Source organism: Falco rusticolus, chromosome 14 (genome assembly GCF_015220075.1).
Source record: "Falco rusticolus isolate bFalRus1 chromosome 14, bFalRus1.pri, whole genome shotgun sequence".
In the NCBI taxonomy this organism is placed as follows: Eukaryota; Metazoa; Chordata; class Aves; order Falconiformes; family Falconidae; genus Falco; species Falco rusticolus.
In genome coordinates, this window is record NC_051200.1 from 2069121 (window position 1) to 2085590 (window position 16470).

Genomic DNA, 16470 nt, shown 5'->3' on the forward strand with positions numbered 1-16470 from the left:
CCCCCGCGGCGCGCGCGGGGCCCTGTCCCGGCTCCCCGCCCGGCACACACGCGCTGTCACGCGGGGGCGCCCGCGTCACGGCAGCGCCCCCCGCCCCCCGCGTCACCCACCGTCACGGCCACCCGCGGCGAGGCGGCCCCGCGCCACGGCCCCGCCCCCCCACACCGCACGCGCTGCCACCCGCGTGTCCCGCTGTCACCCGTGGCCCCGCGCCGGCGGCCCCGCCCCGCGGCCCCACCCCCTCCAGCCCCGCGGCCCCGCCCCCTGCGTCACGCAGGCCCCGCCCCTCGCGGCCGCGCCGGCCGGACCCGCTGACCCGGGGCCACTCGCCGGCGGCCCGGGCTGGCCCCGCCGCCCCGCTCCGCCCCCGGGCGCCCGGTAAGTGCAGGGGGGGGCCGGGCCGAGCCGGGCCGCCGCTTCTCCGCGGGTGGGCGCGGGCCACCCCTGTGCCCGCCGGGCGCTTCCCCGCGGCTCCTCCTGCGGGCCGGGGCCTCCCTGCCGGCCCGGCTTCCCCTCCCCTCCCCGCCGCCCGGGGCGGCCGCGCCTTCCCGCCTCCCGCGGGCCCGGCGAGCTGAGCGGCAGCGCCGGGGCCGGGCGGGGCCGGGGAGCCGGGGCAGGGCCGGGGGCTCGCGCCGCGCTGCCGCCAGGCCGGGCCGGGGGTGGACGGAGGGGCCGGGCCGGGCCGCAGCCCTTCTCGCCCCTCGCCCGTCCCCGCTGCCCCGGCAGGCCCAGCCCCGCTGGGCGAGGGGACCCGCCAGCTTTCCTCGCTCTGTGCTGGCTTTTTGTTTTTACCCCCCCCCTCCTATTTTTCGAAATCCGTTTTGAGGGTGTTCGCACCCGGTGCCTTTACGTTTCGCACGCCCATAGATAGGTACTGCCTGGCCGTGGCGGCGGCCGCTGGTGCCAGCGGAGCCGTGGCCAAATAATTTTCAAATTGAATTTTTTAAATCTCGCTTCTGTCTCGGTTCGGCCCCCTCCCCCTCCAGGGCGCCCTGCGCGCAGGGACACGCGTGTTACCTACCCAGCACCGCGGGGGGCTGCGGGCCTCGGCCAGGCCGGGAGGAGTCCGGGGGGGGGGGGGGGGGGGCAGGGTGCCCGGGGAGGGGGGGGCTGGGTGTTCTGAGGGGGATGTTGGTGGCCGAGGGCGGGGGCTGCCAGCCAGCTGCTGACCTGAGTGGGGCGGGTGGACGCTGGGGGTTACCGTTAATTATAAAGGCAAAGCAGCGCTGCCATGTTCCCCAGGTTTGAGGGGAGAAAAAGAAATAAAATCTTAAATGTTAGGTTTGCTGTCGGCCTGCAGGAGCCAGAGGCCATCGTTTGGGTGTATTTTTATTTAGGATCCCTGGCTAAATGCTATGGAAAGCCTCGCCTTAGCAAGAGCTAAGCCCTGGGCATTATGGCTTGGCAGTGCATTATGATTTTTATTGCATTTGCTTTCCTCAACCTCATCTCTGTGAAAGAAACATTATTATTTTAGTTCTGCTGTTGCTGACATCAATCCAGATCAAATTTAAAACCTACCTTTCTGCTTCTGAGATAATCTGCTCAAGGTGGTTCATAGTGGGTATTTTTAATGCAATTCTTTCTCGCTGGACAGGTAATTTCAAAAAACAATTGAAATCTTCTAAAAAAAATAAATAATCTAGTAAACAGCTTTCTTCCTGGACACATGCTCAGGGTATGGGCCACGTCCTGGTCCAGCTCTGTGTGACAATGCTCCCTGTATCTTGGCCTGAGGTCTGGGAGAGCTGGAAGTGGGGTTTGGCAGGTGTCGGTCCCTGCTCGCTGGAGCAGCCTGTGTCTCCCTGCTCAAAAACGGCTGGTGACCGAACCTGACTGGCCCAGTGGCAAAAAAGGCTGGGCAGCTGAAGGAGATGGAGTGAAGGGTGGCTCAGGGTTTGGGCAGGAGAACAGAGATGGCAGCTGAATGGAGACACCTGGTTTTCCTGTACTTGCAAACTTTCAAATTTCAACATTGTGATGTTTTTGTGCCCAGCTTTGAGTGGAGGGAGCTGAGCAGCTGTTGGAGACTCTTGCAGCTCCAGTTCCAGCTGGTGACGAAGCTCTTCGTCTCGTGACACCTCTGCCTCTGGCTTTGCACCGTCTGCTGCTGTCTCCTCACTTCTCTCCCCTTTCTCTTTGCTTTAGATCAGCTGCGATGCTTCAATCTCTGCGCCCAGAAGAGAACTTTGCTACCAAAGTCATTGTTTCCAGCTGGATGCACCTGAAGTGACCAGTGGCCATGGAAACGGGCTGCACGGAGGAGCCTGCCTGGACCAGATCACAGTCGGTGGTCTGCGGGCAGCGGGAGGGAAGCAACCAGCAGCAGGCGGAGAACGGGGACGGGCTGCCTGAGCAGGGCAATGCCTCCGTCGCAGCTGGGGAGCTGCAGCAGCCTCAGCCACCCCCTGGCAAGCTGAAGAAAACGGCTTTCAAACTGTTTGGAGGGAAGAGGAGCATCTGTACGTTGCCCAGTTTCTTTGGAGGCAGAAACAAAGGCCAGGGGAAGGTAGCCTCTAAAAAGGGCCTCAGTAAGTGTAAGACCCACGACGGGCTCAGTGGTGCTGCGTATGACAAGGGCAGTGGGGCGCAGCTGGAGAGCCCTTTGGAGGGCAGCAGGGACTTGCATCCTTGCCCTTTGCCAAGTTCCCAAAGTGCTCACTTGGCCATAGACGCCAGCACCAAGTTTGATTTTGGCCAGCAGGACAGCTCTCCACCTGGGAGTATTGAGGGATGTGAGAAAAAGCCCAACGGAGATAAGTCCTCCTTTCCCAGACCCAAAAAAGGCCTGAAAGGGTTTTTTAACAGCATCCGGCGTCACCGGAAGAGCAAGGTTGCTGAGTGCGAGAAAGCGGAGCTCTCCGAGTGGACCAGGGACACAGAGGAAGCCAGCAAAGCTCCTGATGTGGGAGTGGAGAGCCAAGGGGCTGCGGAGGAAGGGGGACTAGGACCTGTCCCTCTTGCCGCGGGCTGCTTGAGCAGCTCGGAGGATGACCGCTTGGTGGGCACAGCTGCCAACTGTGGTGAGGCTGCCGAGCCTAGCTGTCTCGCAGCTGATGAAGGCAGCTCTGAGGGCGACATGGTGGTGATGTCGGGGAAGAGGGATGTTCTGGGTATGAAATCAGAGGCTGACACTGTTGCCTGTGCAGAGTTTGACCACAGCAATCTGCTGCTGGCTTTTCATCCAGACTTCATGGACAACGACCCTCCCTGCCTACACTCTGGGGACCTGCTAAATCTCATCTTGGGAGACGTCACATCCCTGAAGAGCTTTGATTCCCTGACGGGGTGTGGTGATGACATTGCTGAGCCTGACATTGCTGAGAGCACCATCTCTGTGGAGCGCAGCAGAGATGCCGTTAAACGGAGCTCCTGCCTGGTCACCTACCAGGGTGGTGGGGAGGAGATGGCTATACCTGAGGAGTCGGAGGAGTACCTCCACCAGATGTGGAACAGCAACGTGGCAGGGGACAGGAGCTACGGAGCTCAGGTGTCGAGCAGCAGTTTGGAGACACATGCCTCGCACGAGGCGGAAGCCCACCCCTACGTGGGGGATGCGATGGATGGTGTTGACCTTCTGACGCCGCAGAGTGATCAGCAAGAGTCTGCCCCTAATAGTGACGAGGGTTATTACGACTCCACCACCCCGGGGCCAGAGGATGAAGCTGGAGATGGGCTTAGTGAGATGAAGAAGGACCGTCTTCCCAGAGATAGTTACAGCGGTGATGCACTTTATGAGTTTGACGCACTAATGAGTCCCTCTCATGGGGAGGAATCTCTGTTCGAGAGCAAAGTCTCACGCCCGGGGATCTTCAGCTACTTCTTGGACTTCTGCCTCCCTGCTGAGAAGAGCCTGGTCCAGATGATGGATCAGAAAAGAGGGGTGATGGAAACGGAAGAAGAGCGACTAGCAGCCATTCAGAAGGAGCTGCTGTACTGGGAGCTGCAGGGGGAGCCTGTCTTGAAACGACTTGATATTACCAGCAAGGAGAAGTGTCCCCGGGAGAAGCAATGCGTTGAATGTAAAACTAGAGCAGCCAGCTCAGTTGGCAACAATCAGAGTGGCCTTGGTAGTGAGCAGGTGGCCTCGCACGCCCCAAACAAGGGTGTGAATGGTGGGGTTTTGGTGGCTAGAGCTGAAAATCCAGAGTGGAGGGATTTTCCAGGGACTCTGTGTCCAGAAAACTGTTACAACAGCCAAAAAGCCCAAGGAAGTTGCCTTATTCAGCTCACGAAGAACAACCTGGGGTTTGATTCGGACCCCGAATGTGGGTTGTTTGGGGGCTCCATCCACGGTGGCGTGGCCCCAGCCAAAGCAGGGACGTTCCCCAGCTACAGACTCCCAGAGCAGGAGCATGGCCCTGGAGCAGAGACCACCTCTGACAAGCCCCAGGTGGGCAGCGAACACGAGCCTGAGCACACTGTGAGCTTCTCACAAGCGCTAGTGGAGTTTGCCAGCAGTGGGACCCTCTTCTCCAGCCTCTCTGAAAGTCTGGGGAGCTCTGCCTCCGGCTCTTCCTTCACCCAGAACCTCCCTGCTCTCCCCACCATGGTCACCTTCGATGTTGTCGATGTGGAGCAGGAAGGAGAAGGGGAGTGTGAACAGCACCCCGAGATGAACGCTGGTGAGGACATTGCCGAGGCCTTTGATGATGGCTATGGACAGAAAGAGTCGTTGGCTGAATGTGACGAGAGAATGTCCCCAGGGTACACCCTGGGCTCCTTCCAGAGCTGCAACTGGGGTGTCGCCAGCCTGCCCCGCCACCTGCGCCTCCACGGGCTGAGCCCCTCCATGCCAGCACCGCTCTCTGTCGACCGGAGGAGCCGGTCGCTTGACACGGAGAGCCTGGAGTTTGAGCTTGCTGACTCACAGGTTGCCAAGAGCGGCCCCCAGCTGAGCCGGCTCTGGTCAAAGCGGGAGGGTGGCAAAAAGGACTCGGGTGGAGCGAGGAGGAGCAGGAGCAAGGAGGAGGGTGAGCTGGCAGCTGCTGATGGTGGCTTGAGCTGGCCAGGCTTGCAGCACCTCCAACATGACACTGACGCAGCTGCCGGGGGGATGAAGCACTGGGGTTTCACTCCAGCCGCTGCCATGGAGAGTAACTGGGAGCCGTCGGAGCAGTCAGGCACCGTGTCCCCTTTCCTGCCTCTTTCCCAGAGCATCACTGGAGAGACAATGGACAGGTGGCCTCAAGAGCCAGAGCTGAACAGGCTCCCGCTCAGGCCTTCCAATTTACCTCTGCAGACCGACACCAGGTGGTCCCAGGAGGTGGCTGGTTCCTACAGGTACCGTGGAGAAGTCACCACCAAAAAGCTGGCCTGCCTGTTACCCCTGGGGGAGACAGAGCCTGAGCTGCCCCCAGGCTTTAGTTTCTCTTGCTCCCCAGAGAAACGCGTCAAGTGCAAACCCGTTGGCATCGCCCAGGGCATGCCTCAGCATCCCAGCAGTGCCACCGATGCCGTAAGCAGCCCCGAGCACTGCGGAGAGCCCCTGAAAGGCAGAGCTGCCCCCAGCCACACACTGCCAGCCGGCTGCCGGAGCGCTGCCGTGAATGTTGCTGAAGCCGAATAGCTGCGCCGGGGAGGGTGTGAAAAGGGTTGTGAAGGGCAGGGAGGGAGGAAAATGTTAGCGAGCTATTTGTGAGAGTGACTTTATAATTTAGACCTGGGCTGATCAGATGCACTCCTCTCCCACAGCCGTGGTACGTGGTCTTGCTGCTGTGATGCTCTGGTGGGGTTCGGAGCCGCCTCCGGGATTCGTACGTTAACACTGAGGCACTTTCTTGTTTTCCGGCGCGAGCCGCCACGCTCCTGAACGCCAAATGCAGTAGCAGCCACCAGTGTGCACTCACGTTGCTGCTAAAATAAGAGCTGGGAATGGACCCATCGCTAGCACGGCGGGTTTGGGGGTTTTCTGCAGGATTGGAGCTGATAGAGCAAGTCTTGGGGAAACTTTTGAGAGAAATTGGGTTTCTTCTTCCTCTTCGTGGTGAAATGTTTTGGTTCAGACTCTCTTTGAATGTCTTCCATCTCAGTCTCGATTTGGGGAGGCTGAGAGGAAGGATACCAGTTATTTCCAGAGCGAGGATGGGAGGCGAGTCAGCTGAAAGAGGGCTTTGCAGTAATGTTTTTATTTTTATTTTTTTTTCCCCTTGCCCCAAAGGAAAGCAGGAGCTTTTGTGTGTGTGCTGGTAATGTTTTCCAGGTCTAGTTTTAATTTGCTCAAAGATACTGTGCTTGGAGAGATGTGCTGTCAATGGTGTCCCTTTTAAGAACAAAGTGTCCGTCCCTTCTTTGTCATGGTCTGTCTTCACAGTGCGTAATTCTCCGTTAAAGCCTTTCCCGTGTTTTGTCCCACGCTCCTTGCCTCTCCTGGCCCACGACCACAGGGACAAGGTCTTTGAAATAAGCTAAATTGGCGTTGTGCCTGTAGCTGTGAAGTTGCAGATGCTGTTGCTTTCTTCAAAAGGAAGTTTAGTGGGTTGTTTGTTTTTTTTAAAGAAATATTTTACAGTTGTTTTCTTTGCATAAATTCATAGGAGGAAAGTATTCTGTTCAATGGGATACAGGATGTAACGCAGCCTAAATTGGGCTTCACAACTTCTTCCTCCTAACTGGAGGGAACAAAAAAGCTGGAGGTTGCTGCAGGTTTTGTGTTTCTTTTTCCTCTTTGAAGGAGTGTGGAGGAGGGTTGTGAGCTGTGGGGGCAAACTTTGAGGAGGTTGTACGAGCAAGCTTTTGGAAACATCTCCTCCAGGCTTTTGGTCCTCATGTCCTCTGTGACCTCAGACATGCTTGTCCCTAAACCAAACCTCCCTGTCCATGGCCTACAAAGCTTCTCCCTCCTTCTGTCCAGGCTCTGTATTCTGATTTTAATTCAGTTACCGATGATTATTTTTGTTCCCAGCCCCAGTTGCCTGTTTTCTGCTTTTCTTTGCAACAGAGTTTGTAGCATTAAAAAAAAAAATATTCATGAACTGGAAATGTCACCAGAGTTCCCTCCCCTCTCCGGAGCAAAGTGCAGGGTGAAGGGCTGGGCAGAGCCACCCCAACTCACTTTTCCCGCAGGCTCCTGCCCGCGGCCGGTAACCCCCTGCTGCTCTCTCTGCCCGCAGCCCCGTACGGACATGGCTCTGGTTGGAAATGTCAGCAGCTCCCTGGCATCGCTGTGTTTACAGGCACAAGGAGATGGGTTGGGGTCTTTTTATTTCCGCCTCCCAAGCAAAATGAGGTCCCGGTATTTCTTTTTGCAGTGAAATTCCTTACTGCTCTGTCCTTGTATATCTGTGAAGGAGCGGGGAAGGGCAAAGCTTTGCTTGCCTGTGGTTTGACTCACGTATGTGTCATCTTTCCTGACCAGCCTGCTGAGGCTGGAGTAGACCCATCTGTGTATCCATGGGCTTAAACCTTAAGTTTTCAGTATTTTCCTACCAGTCCTGCTGCAGGGCGCTGCCGCAGGAACCTGCTGTGCCACGTTTCTTTTCTCCTGTCTCTCTGTGGGGTTTTCGTGGAACAAACCCGGGTCTTGATGCCGCTCCCGCTCTGCATCCCTCACCTGGAGAGGAGAACGCGGTCGGCCGGCCGGTGGCAGGTCCCCTCGCCTCAGGGTTGTGAGTGCAGTCTCTCGTTAGCACAGCACGTGACCATCTGCTAATGAATATTGTCTAATTGGAACAGGCTCCCCTCTTGCTCGCAGTAAGGACAGGGCTGGTCTCGGCACTGCACATCTCACCGCCACTCACGGAATGAAAACCACGAGCAAATACTGCTGGCGGCGTCACACGGACAGGCACGCACAGTAATTGCTTGGCCTGAGCAGCAGCCCCTTGCTGTTTTTTTAATTACTATTTTATTTTAGCGTGTCACCAAAGGCATCTTGAGGGTTAAGGGGGTTTTGCGTAGCGTTTTGTTTAGGCATGGTGCAGCCTTGGCCAAAGTCTTGGTGGGGTATGAAAGTGTCTCGGTGCTAAAATGAATGTTCAGTTGCAGATGCATGTCTCTAGGAATAATTCTTTCGGTTGTAGGTACGTAGGGGAAGGGCTTAGTTCTAGACTCAAATGAGTGAAAGCAATACAGCCAGGACTTGATAATCTGACTTTATACCAAAGGTTTCTCCTCTTAACTCGATGTGAACTAATTGAAGCAAATATCTATTGATTTAAAATGAGTTTTCTAAAAGCATTTTTGGAGCTAATTTGCTGGATTATTGGCGTATTCTGCTCCATTAACCCAAAGAAATAAGATTTTTCAGTATGCTAACTCAGCCCGTCAATTGTTGCTGCCACAGGCAGATTGGATTTCACTGCCTGACGTACTGCTCTTCCTAAAGTACCTGTCTGTCCCGGGATAAATAGGACCAGATCTTCTGGCCTTGATCTGGATCAAGCTGTTAGTCAAATACTGCCTTACCCAAGGAACTCAAATTTGAGAGTGCTAATTGAGGCTTTTTATAAAAAAGGGCTTCCAAACCAGAAATAAGTCATAGAAGTCAGGAATAGCAGATTGTCTTGCCAAGATATTAAGGAAAACCTTCCCTTGAGGAACTTGCCCGAGTATGTCCCTTCCAGGGAAGGTCTTGCCTTGAAAGTGATGAATTACGGCTGTTAACTTGCGAGGAAACCACTGCCGTTCGGGTCAGTCTACCAAGTAATTCTGTATTGCATTTTGGGGACTTTGGGGTTGGTTTTTTTTTGTTTGTTTGTTTTTATACACATAAGAAAATGGTCGATTTTATCTATTTTTGTATAGTTTTGCATTTTATATTCATGGGGAAATTTTATGGACTCTTATTTTACTCGTGTGCGTTGTCTTTCAAAGTGGTGTGGTTTACCGTTCCGATGGAGAAAAGGCAATTCTTGCTGCTGCTGCTGCCACTGCCCGTGCAATGCAAGGAAACCACCTCGCTCCTCATATCCTCCTGTAACGTGCTGTTCTGCTGCGTGTCCAGGGCCAGCTCCCAAACCCAGCAGCCGGTCCGTTACCAATACACACACTCTCGCTTTCACACACTGCTGAGATGTCTTTGTGTTAATCCTGCTTTGTCACACTAGTCAACTGTTCTTTCTTTTTTTAAGCATTGTTTCTAATCTGAATTTGTGGACTTTGTGATTTATTTTTTTCCCCCCCCTGAAGGTATTGCTGACCATCTTTAAACCAGAAACCCGCAAATTTCAGTTGCGGCTTTTCCTTCTGGTTGCTTAAATTATTTTATCCAAAACTGGGGCTTTTCTTTAATCCACAGACAGGAGATGCTGTTGGTTGGTGCATGGTGATGCTCTTGAATCTGGTGACAGGTTTCCTCTCCCCTTGGTGCTCCCTGGCCAGGTTGGGAGCTCAGTTTTTGCCCTGGCACAGGCAGCATCGCCTTCTCCGTGTGTGAGGATTGCTCTTTAAATAATCCTGGGGTCCATACGGGATTAACGGGGTGTTCCACCTTCTCCTCCTCTCCTGCCACGCCAGGCTGGAGCCGGGGGAGCTCCAGCCCTGTGCCGCCTGCATTGCCAGCATCGGTCAAGCATCTTCCTGGAATAATGCTGCCTTGAATTTTGGGATCAAAAATGCAAGGAGAGCTTCTGGTAAGCTAAGACCCAACACTAGTTAATGTGGCTCTTCTTGCTTTTGTTTTTTATTGAGTTGAATGAATATGCTGCTTTGTTTGTGTGACTCTGTAGGAGTTGTGTCCCTGCAGAGTTTGCAACCCTGCGCGGGGTGTAAGGGCTGAAATAACTTCTCTGCAGAAGGGCAGGGTGATTAATTGGGCAGACAAGAACAATGTCAAACAGTGACATGCAAGAAGAAAATTAAATGCTGAAAAGCTAAAAGATTACAGCCAAAAGCCAACTTTTTCACCTTCTCTCTCCGCCCGCCAGTGCCAGCAGAGATGGCAATTGCTGCTGAGCCATTTGGCTGTGCATAGATTTTTATGTCTTTTAATTAAATAGCTCTTCACCTAATGGCAATTTTTAAATTTTTTTCTCAGATGGGTTTGGCCTCGTTCCCAGCATGGGGACTGGAGGGGCAGGTGGCTCAGCAAACATTCCTGGGGTGCTCGGACCCGCGCTGCATTTCACATTCCCTCCACCTCTTAATTTTGCAGCTCCCTCCTCTCCAGCTGGGGCTGCCTGCTCTTCTTGCTGGTATTGAATCATCCTAGAAGCTACGCTTGGGTGAAGTGGTAAATTAAAAAAAACCCTCTTGGTTCTAAAGAAAAAAAAAATTAGCCCTTGTCCCAGGTCAGCCCGTGCGTCCCCGCTGCCTCGTGCTGCGGGTGGCTGCAGAGCTGGTCTGCAGGCACCCTGGGAGCAGAAGCGGCTCCTCCCAGGTGACTGACTTATCTGAATTTTGGGGTTGGTTTTTTTTTGTTTTCTTTCTGGTCTCATTGCTATTAGTCCTTTAAACTTTTTAATGTATTGATTGTGTTTTAAAATGAATGTTCCTTTCACTGAACTCTAAGGAATAAACCAGATTTTTAGAGAACATTGGATTTCACTTGTGGCTTGTTTTTTTCCATTGCTTATTTTATGCTTGATTTAATCTTTTCCTTTTCCCTCCTCTCCTGTCTCTTGATTATTTGCAAGTGAAGCGGCTTTTTCAGTGGGAGAAGGCAATAGAAGAGATGCTGTACAGAGCACAGCACAGCGCTGGTCCGTAACACGCTCCTCGGCCAAGCGCTGTGCCATTAAATGAACCCTGCAAAATACCCATCATTTAAGGCACCAGCCCCCAGTGTCAAATTTCCCATCATCGTTCCTCATCCTCTGCTGTTGCTGGAGTCAGTGGCAGCCAGGGCTGACGTGGGTGACAGGGAGCAGAGATCACCTGGCTCCAGGTTAGAGAAATGTCACTGGTGGGGTCCATCCTCGCAAGGTGCCAGTGGCTGCAGGTGAGCTGGCACACGGGCTCCTTCCTTTCCAGCAAAATTTATTGTGATGGAGAAATTCCAGTGGCATCCATGGGAGCAGGAAAACCAGCGGCAGCTTCGCCTCCCCCTGCCCTGCCCCATGCTACCCAGCTGGCCTCACAGGTAGGTCCCTTGGTATGGAACAGAAGGGATGGTTTTAATTTGGGTTTTTTTATTGTGCAATAAGCATTTCTAAGGGAATTTGTCAGCATTATTATTTAGTAGCACTAGTTTCCTGGTCTTTAAGTTGCTCCGAGCTGTCTCTGCTGCAGCCCTGTGACCCGCTGCCCCCAGGCTTTGGGCACAGCCTTGGGGGGAGGCATATGCTCACGGGCGCTGCTGGGAGCTGCGCCTGCCCTGGCTGATAACTGATAAATAGCTGATCCCTCCGATCGGTTTTAATTAACAGCCTCTCCAGCATTGCTTTGGGTGGTGAGGTGCTCGGGGGTGTGCAGCGGGGGCGAGGAAGCGCGTGGCAGTGAGGGATGGGGCAGGACGTGGAGGTGGCCGAGGCACCTGCTCTTCCCTGCACTCCAGCAGCTGCTTGAAAGAAATTCACGCTCCTGTGTTACTCCGCTTCTCCTGCTCTTCAGTGTCTGGCCTGGGTGGTTTCCTTGCTGGATTTCAGAAGGAAAACAGAAATAAGATGTGTTAAAACTCCCCGAGCGCAGTGATAGCTCTGAGCGGGTAGGAATGATGACCCGAGAGCGATGGGGCTGTCACCCCGTGTCACCCCATTTTGTGCGGGGGTCCGGGACCTCTCCCGCTGGTAACGGGGCGGCGGAGGGCTCACGGCAGACACAGCGCACCGCAAACTGGCTTCTCTGAAAATCAGCGAAGGACGAGGTGCAGACCAGAGGCCAGGTGAGGGGCTGGCAGTGGTGCGAGACGCTGGCTTGAGGCTCAGCTGCCTTCAGAGCAGCTTAAATGAGGCAGCTGGGGGAGAGGGGCTCTTGCCCCGGCCAGACGTTTGTGTTTGCGATGGCACCTTCCCCACTGGCCATGCGTTTGCCATGGGGTCCTGCTGCAGCGCTGCCGTGGCGGTGATGGTGGGTATCTCCAAAGGGTTGGTGCTGCAGGTTCCAGGACCATCGTTCCCACCCAGCCTGCCCTGAGCACCACCAGAGCTCCCTCTCGATCCCAGCAGTAGCTTGGGTGCTCCTTTACGTGCTCCTCGGGTACCTCCCAAGGCTTCAAAGTGCACGGAAAGGCCCAGGAGAAGAGTCCTGCTCCCCCTCCCTTCCTCGGGTAAAAAAATGAGTTTATAAAAAGCTGTAATTATCTGTAGTGCCTGATGAGCTGCTACATTGAGTCCGGAGTGGCCACAGAGGAGCCCTGGCTGCAAGGCGGGGGCCCTGGGGAGGGCTCTGTCCCTCCTGACTCCATCCCTTGGAGATTCCTGGCCAGCCACCACGCTGGAGGGAAGGGCCATCCTCTGCCACAGGGCTCGGGGTCTGCGAGCAGCCAGGGCTGTGTATCGCCTCTTCTGCTCCTTGTGCTGCACTGTTGCTGCTCCAAGCATCCTTAGCTGGGAGCGTCCTCCTTGAAAACTCTGACTTAGAGCGCTCCACTCAAAGCTCCCCCTCTGCTGCCCACGCCTTCCCCAATGTTGCGCCTCAGAGGACTTCCCTGTTCCATGCCCTAATTCCTCAGTGTTTCACTTTTAGGTACAAACAGGCAGTATGGTGGCTGCTGATTTTGCTCCTGGACCACCGGACGCGGCTGAGCATCAGCTGTCAGGGAAACCGCCCCGTGCCAGGCTCAGCAGGGCCACCATCAGCTGTCTCGCCTGGCTGCAGATGCTTGTAGCCGACGGAAAGCTTCAAAGCACTTCACCAGCAGACCTTGCACAACTTTGCACGGGTCACCCATTGACGCTCGATGCCTCCAAGGATGCAGCTGGGAACCAGTGGTATGATGGCAGGTGATAACCCCCACTTTTTATTGTAATAAAGAAAAGGTGGTGGAGAGGCTTGCGAGGAGGTAGCTGGAGCACAGGTATCTGAAGAGCTTTCTCAAGAGGTGAGTGCAAATGTCCTCTCCCTTTGGGCACAGCAGAGATGGTTCGGGGCCACCCCACGGCTGGGTCCCCCCTGGTCTGTGAGTGCCCCTGTGCTGCACCCAGGCCGCAGCCAAGGGTGTTTCAGCCGAATTAATATGTTTTGTCTTGAAGCTTCTTTTCTCCAAGCCTGGTGGAGAGAGGGAAATATGCGCTCGAGGGCTGTTTGCTGCTGCAGTTGGAGGAGATGCTGGGGGCTGCCACAGAGATCAGCGGGCAGAGGGGGACCACAGCCTGCACCCCTGGATTATTTGCTGCTGCATTTCAGCTGGGAATACTGGGGAGCAGGGAAGGGCTGGATGGAGCTGGGTGCAGCCTCCAGCAGCGCCCGAAGCCACGGTGCACTGGGTTGAGGCAGTGACTTTCCCTCTGGGTTTAAACAAGGGCCTTTGGGTTGCCTTGCTCCAGGGAGGAGGTTTGACTGTGTCACCAGGCTGATGTTAGTCACAGCTCTGGTAGGTTTTGCGCAAAGCAAGAGCTCGGGGAGAAGGCAAAGGGGGGTTTGAGCCAGGGGGTTGGGCAGCTCCCTCCCTGCTCTGTCCCTGATAGCCATCCCACGGGACCATGCGCTCGTGTGACCTCCCCATTGTGGTGATGGCAAGGGACAAAGGCAGCAGCTGAGGCCACCTCTGACAACAAGCAGAGAGGGACGAGGCCACTGGCCCAGCGCTTCTTCAGGGGGAGAAGCTCCTGATCATCCCTAATTGAATTTAGGGAGGAAAAAGAAGTACCCAGGCAGGGAAAGGGCAGAGGGCAGGTGCCAAATGCCACTGATTGATGAGCTGTAATTATTTTCCTTCATTTTAAACACAGGCAGAGGTCTGGAAGGTAATCAGCTGGGAAAAATGAAACGTGGAGCTGGGTCAGCGCTGCCAAGGTCTCTCCCCTGCCGAGGACGGAAACCTCATCCAGAAAGGGAAAAAAACCTGTTAAAAGGACGGGCAGGGGCGAGGGCTGTGCGCTGCTGGAGGGTTCCTGGAGGTCACGAGCTCAAATCTCATCGCAGTCTTCATACCCTCCCTCTGGACTTGTGATCCTGTCCCACCCCTTCGCAGCCCTCCAGGCTGTTATTCCAAGCATTCTTCCCGCATCCTACACGCTTTTCGGCTTAAAATACATTCCCCCAAGCACTCGGGTTGCCTTTCCAGATCCCATTTTTGAGGTCTAAGACTGCTAAAGCTGCAACGGCATTTTCTCTGGCGGGCAGTGGCAAAGCCTGCTGCGCTGGCTGGGGTGCCCAGCAGGCACCGGCATTAGCTGGGGGACCGCTGGCAGTGCTCACGGCTGCGGGTGTTTCATACCATCCTGTCAGTGGTGCCTGGAGCGTATTCCCCTTGGCTTCACCTGCAGCGAGTACCAGCTCGCTGGCAGAGCGATGGATGCAGGTGGCTGGGTACCAGCGGGATGTTAGAAGCCACAGGGGCAGATTGGCAGAGGGATGCTGCAGGAGACGGATTTCACCTTCTCCCTGCGCTATTTTCTCCTTCTCCTGCCTCTTTCCTGCTGCACATGTGGCAGGAGAAGTGTTTGACTGTGGTAGTGGAGCATTGCTGATGAGGATGATGTGATCGGTGCTTGGGATGGCCCATCACACCCACACCCGGGGTTGCTTCAAACCTTCAGCTTTAATTGCCTACTAGTAAATACAAATCTGCTCGTTCACTACAGACAAGGCCCTACTGGAAAAACACACTGGAAGTCAGTTGTTTGTCATCATGCAAATGTGTTTCACACTTTGAAGTTTCTTTTTTTTTTTTTCTTTCTTTTTTCTCCAAAGTAATTCAAAAGGCTCTGACACAACGACATCGCTCCATGAAGGAATATGTGGAGCTGGGGCAAAAGGGGTCATTCTGGGGCTGGATGTGGCTCTGATGTAGTCTCAGCTGAGGAGACTAATTGAAACCAATGAACAAGACTGTGAACTTTGCCTTGGCAGGGGAGGGGGTGGGATAGGTGGGGCAGCTGTGGGGCTCCAGGGCTTCGAGCTTGTGGATGCAGCTCAGCAGTAACGTGGGTGCTGGGGGGACCTGGGGGGACATGACAGCACCGAGGATCTCCCCGGGGTCTGGCATCCCTGGATCCTGCTGATATATCCCAACTAGGACCAGGCTGCCAGGCAAAGCACAGCCTGGCCTGTTTCTTAAGCTGGGTGTGATAATTAGCAGCCAGCCCATTAATCAAGGCAGTTGTCTGGGGTTTGTGGCTGTGAAGCACTCTTGACTCTGCTTCTACTGCGCAACCCAGTCTGGCAAGCCTTGCTGTGTATTTAATTTCATCTTTATCTCTCTAAATCCTTGCTTTAAGCAGAACTCTCTGCTCTCAGGGGTGTGAAAGCACAGACAAGCACTGGCTGAAGTAAATCCCTTTTCAAAGGCAAAGCTGATGGGGTCAGGCAGAGGAGGGAGCCTCGGCTTTGGCAGGACCTACTTAATGTGATTAGTATCATGGGAGGAAATATTTCAGGCAGGCAAAACCTTTGTGCCCCCCCCCCCGGAGTCTGCAGAGGTGGGCAAAAATAATTGAAAATAACATACTGCCTCAGAAACAGGCACAGCTGAAGGGAAGCAGGGTGGGCACTTTGGGACAGCTGAGGCTTGTTGCAGGGAACTAGTGGCTGCTGGTTAATTGCTGTCTTATAGCAGAGGGCTAGATCCACCCCTGAGCATCACTCGGTGCGGTGCAGAGCTGCTCTGCGCATCGCTCCCGCTGACCCGGCTTTTCTTCCTGAAGCTGCCCCTGTTTGCAAAGGATCGGGCAGAGCTGCTGACCCCAAAGTCTCGAGTCTCTGGCCGGCTCTCAGCTCCCTCCAGGGATGGTAAGTAAGGCCGAGCTTCAGCAACATCCACGGTTCCTCTCCTGTGCGAGTCTCTGCCAGGATGAGCATCCACTTCCTGCCGCCTGCTCCTCCAGCATCCCACCAGGATAAACCCATCCCAGGATAATCCTGGTCCTTAGCTCCCTCCTGGGCTGAGCAGTGGGCAGCAGCAGTGTGCTTGCTTTCTTTTTAAATCCCCTTCCCTTCTCTGTGTCACATTCAGCCCATGCTGGAGACAGGAGATGCTAAGTAAGGGATCCAAAAATAGGCCACCAAACACACTGGTGTCCTGTGCATGTTGTTTGTTTTTTTTTTTTTAATGAGGGAAAAAGTGGGGTTGGTTTTATTTACTTTCTATTGGTGCCTCTTCTGGATTACCCTCATTTTGTATTTTCAGGCTTTACTTGAGCTCCTGTAAGTAAGGAAAAGGGGGGACGTGGCACTGGTTGGCCATGGGCAGAAGGACCATGGTGCAGGGCTGCCACCTCCTTCCCCGGCAAGGGGCTGTGGGTGTCCCCAGAAACCTTGAAGCAGTTCTTTGCAGCAGCCCCCGAGTCATACAGGGTTGCGCTGCATCCCTCTGGTCGGAGCGGGAGCGGTGGGGTGGCCTTTGTGTCACCTGCAGCTCGGTGGCAGCACCTGTCTCCATCTTCTGCTCCATCTGAGGTCCTGCAAGTGGTTTGCTACCACCCCTGGGAC

General features: G+C 54.7%; 1 protein-coding gene across 2 annotated transcripts; it reads left to right on the forward strand.

Annotated features, from left to right (window-relative positions):
• The first annotated feature begins 330 nt into the window (after positions 1–330).
• Positions 331–10473, forward strand: AMER1 (APC membrane recruitment protein 1). Of its 2 annotated transcripts, XR_005107523.1 has the most exons (3): positions 331–378; positions 2149–8501; positions 8570–10473. XR_005107523.1 is itself a non-coding variant. In XM_037408296.1 (2 exons), the coding sequence occupies exon 2, from the start codon at positions 2243–2245 to the stop codon at positions 5567–5569; it is 3327 nt and encodes a 1108-aa protein (XP_037264193.1). In that variant the 5' UTR covers positions 331–378; positions 2149–2242; the 3' UTR covers positions 5570–10473. The 2 variants fall into 2 exon arrangements, 1 of the variants encoding a protein (XP_037264193.1); XM_037408296.1 differs by having other exon boundaries at positions 2149–10473.
• Positions 10474–16470: the final 5997 nt, after the last annotated feature.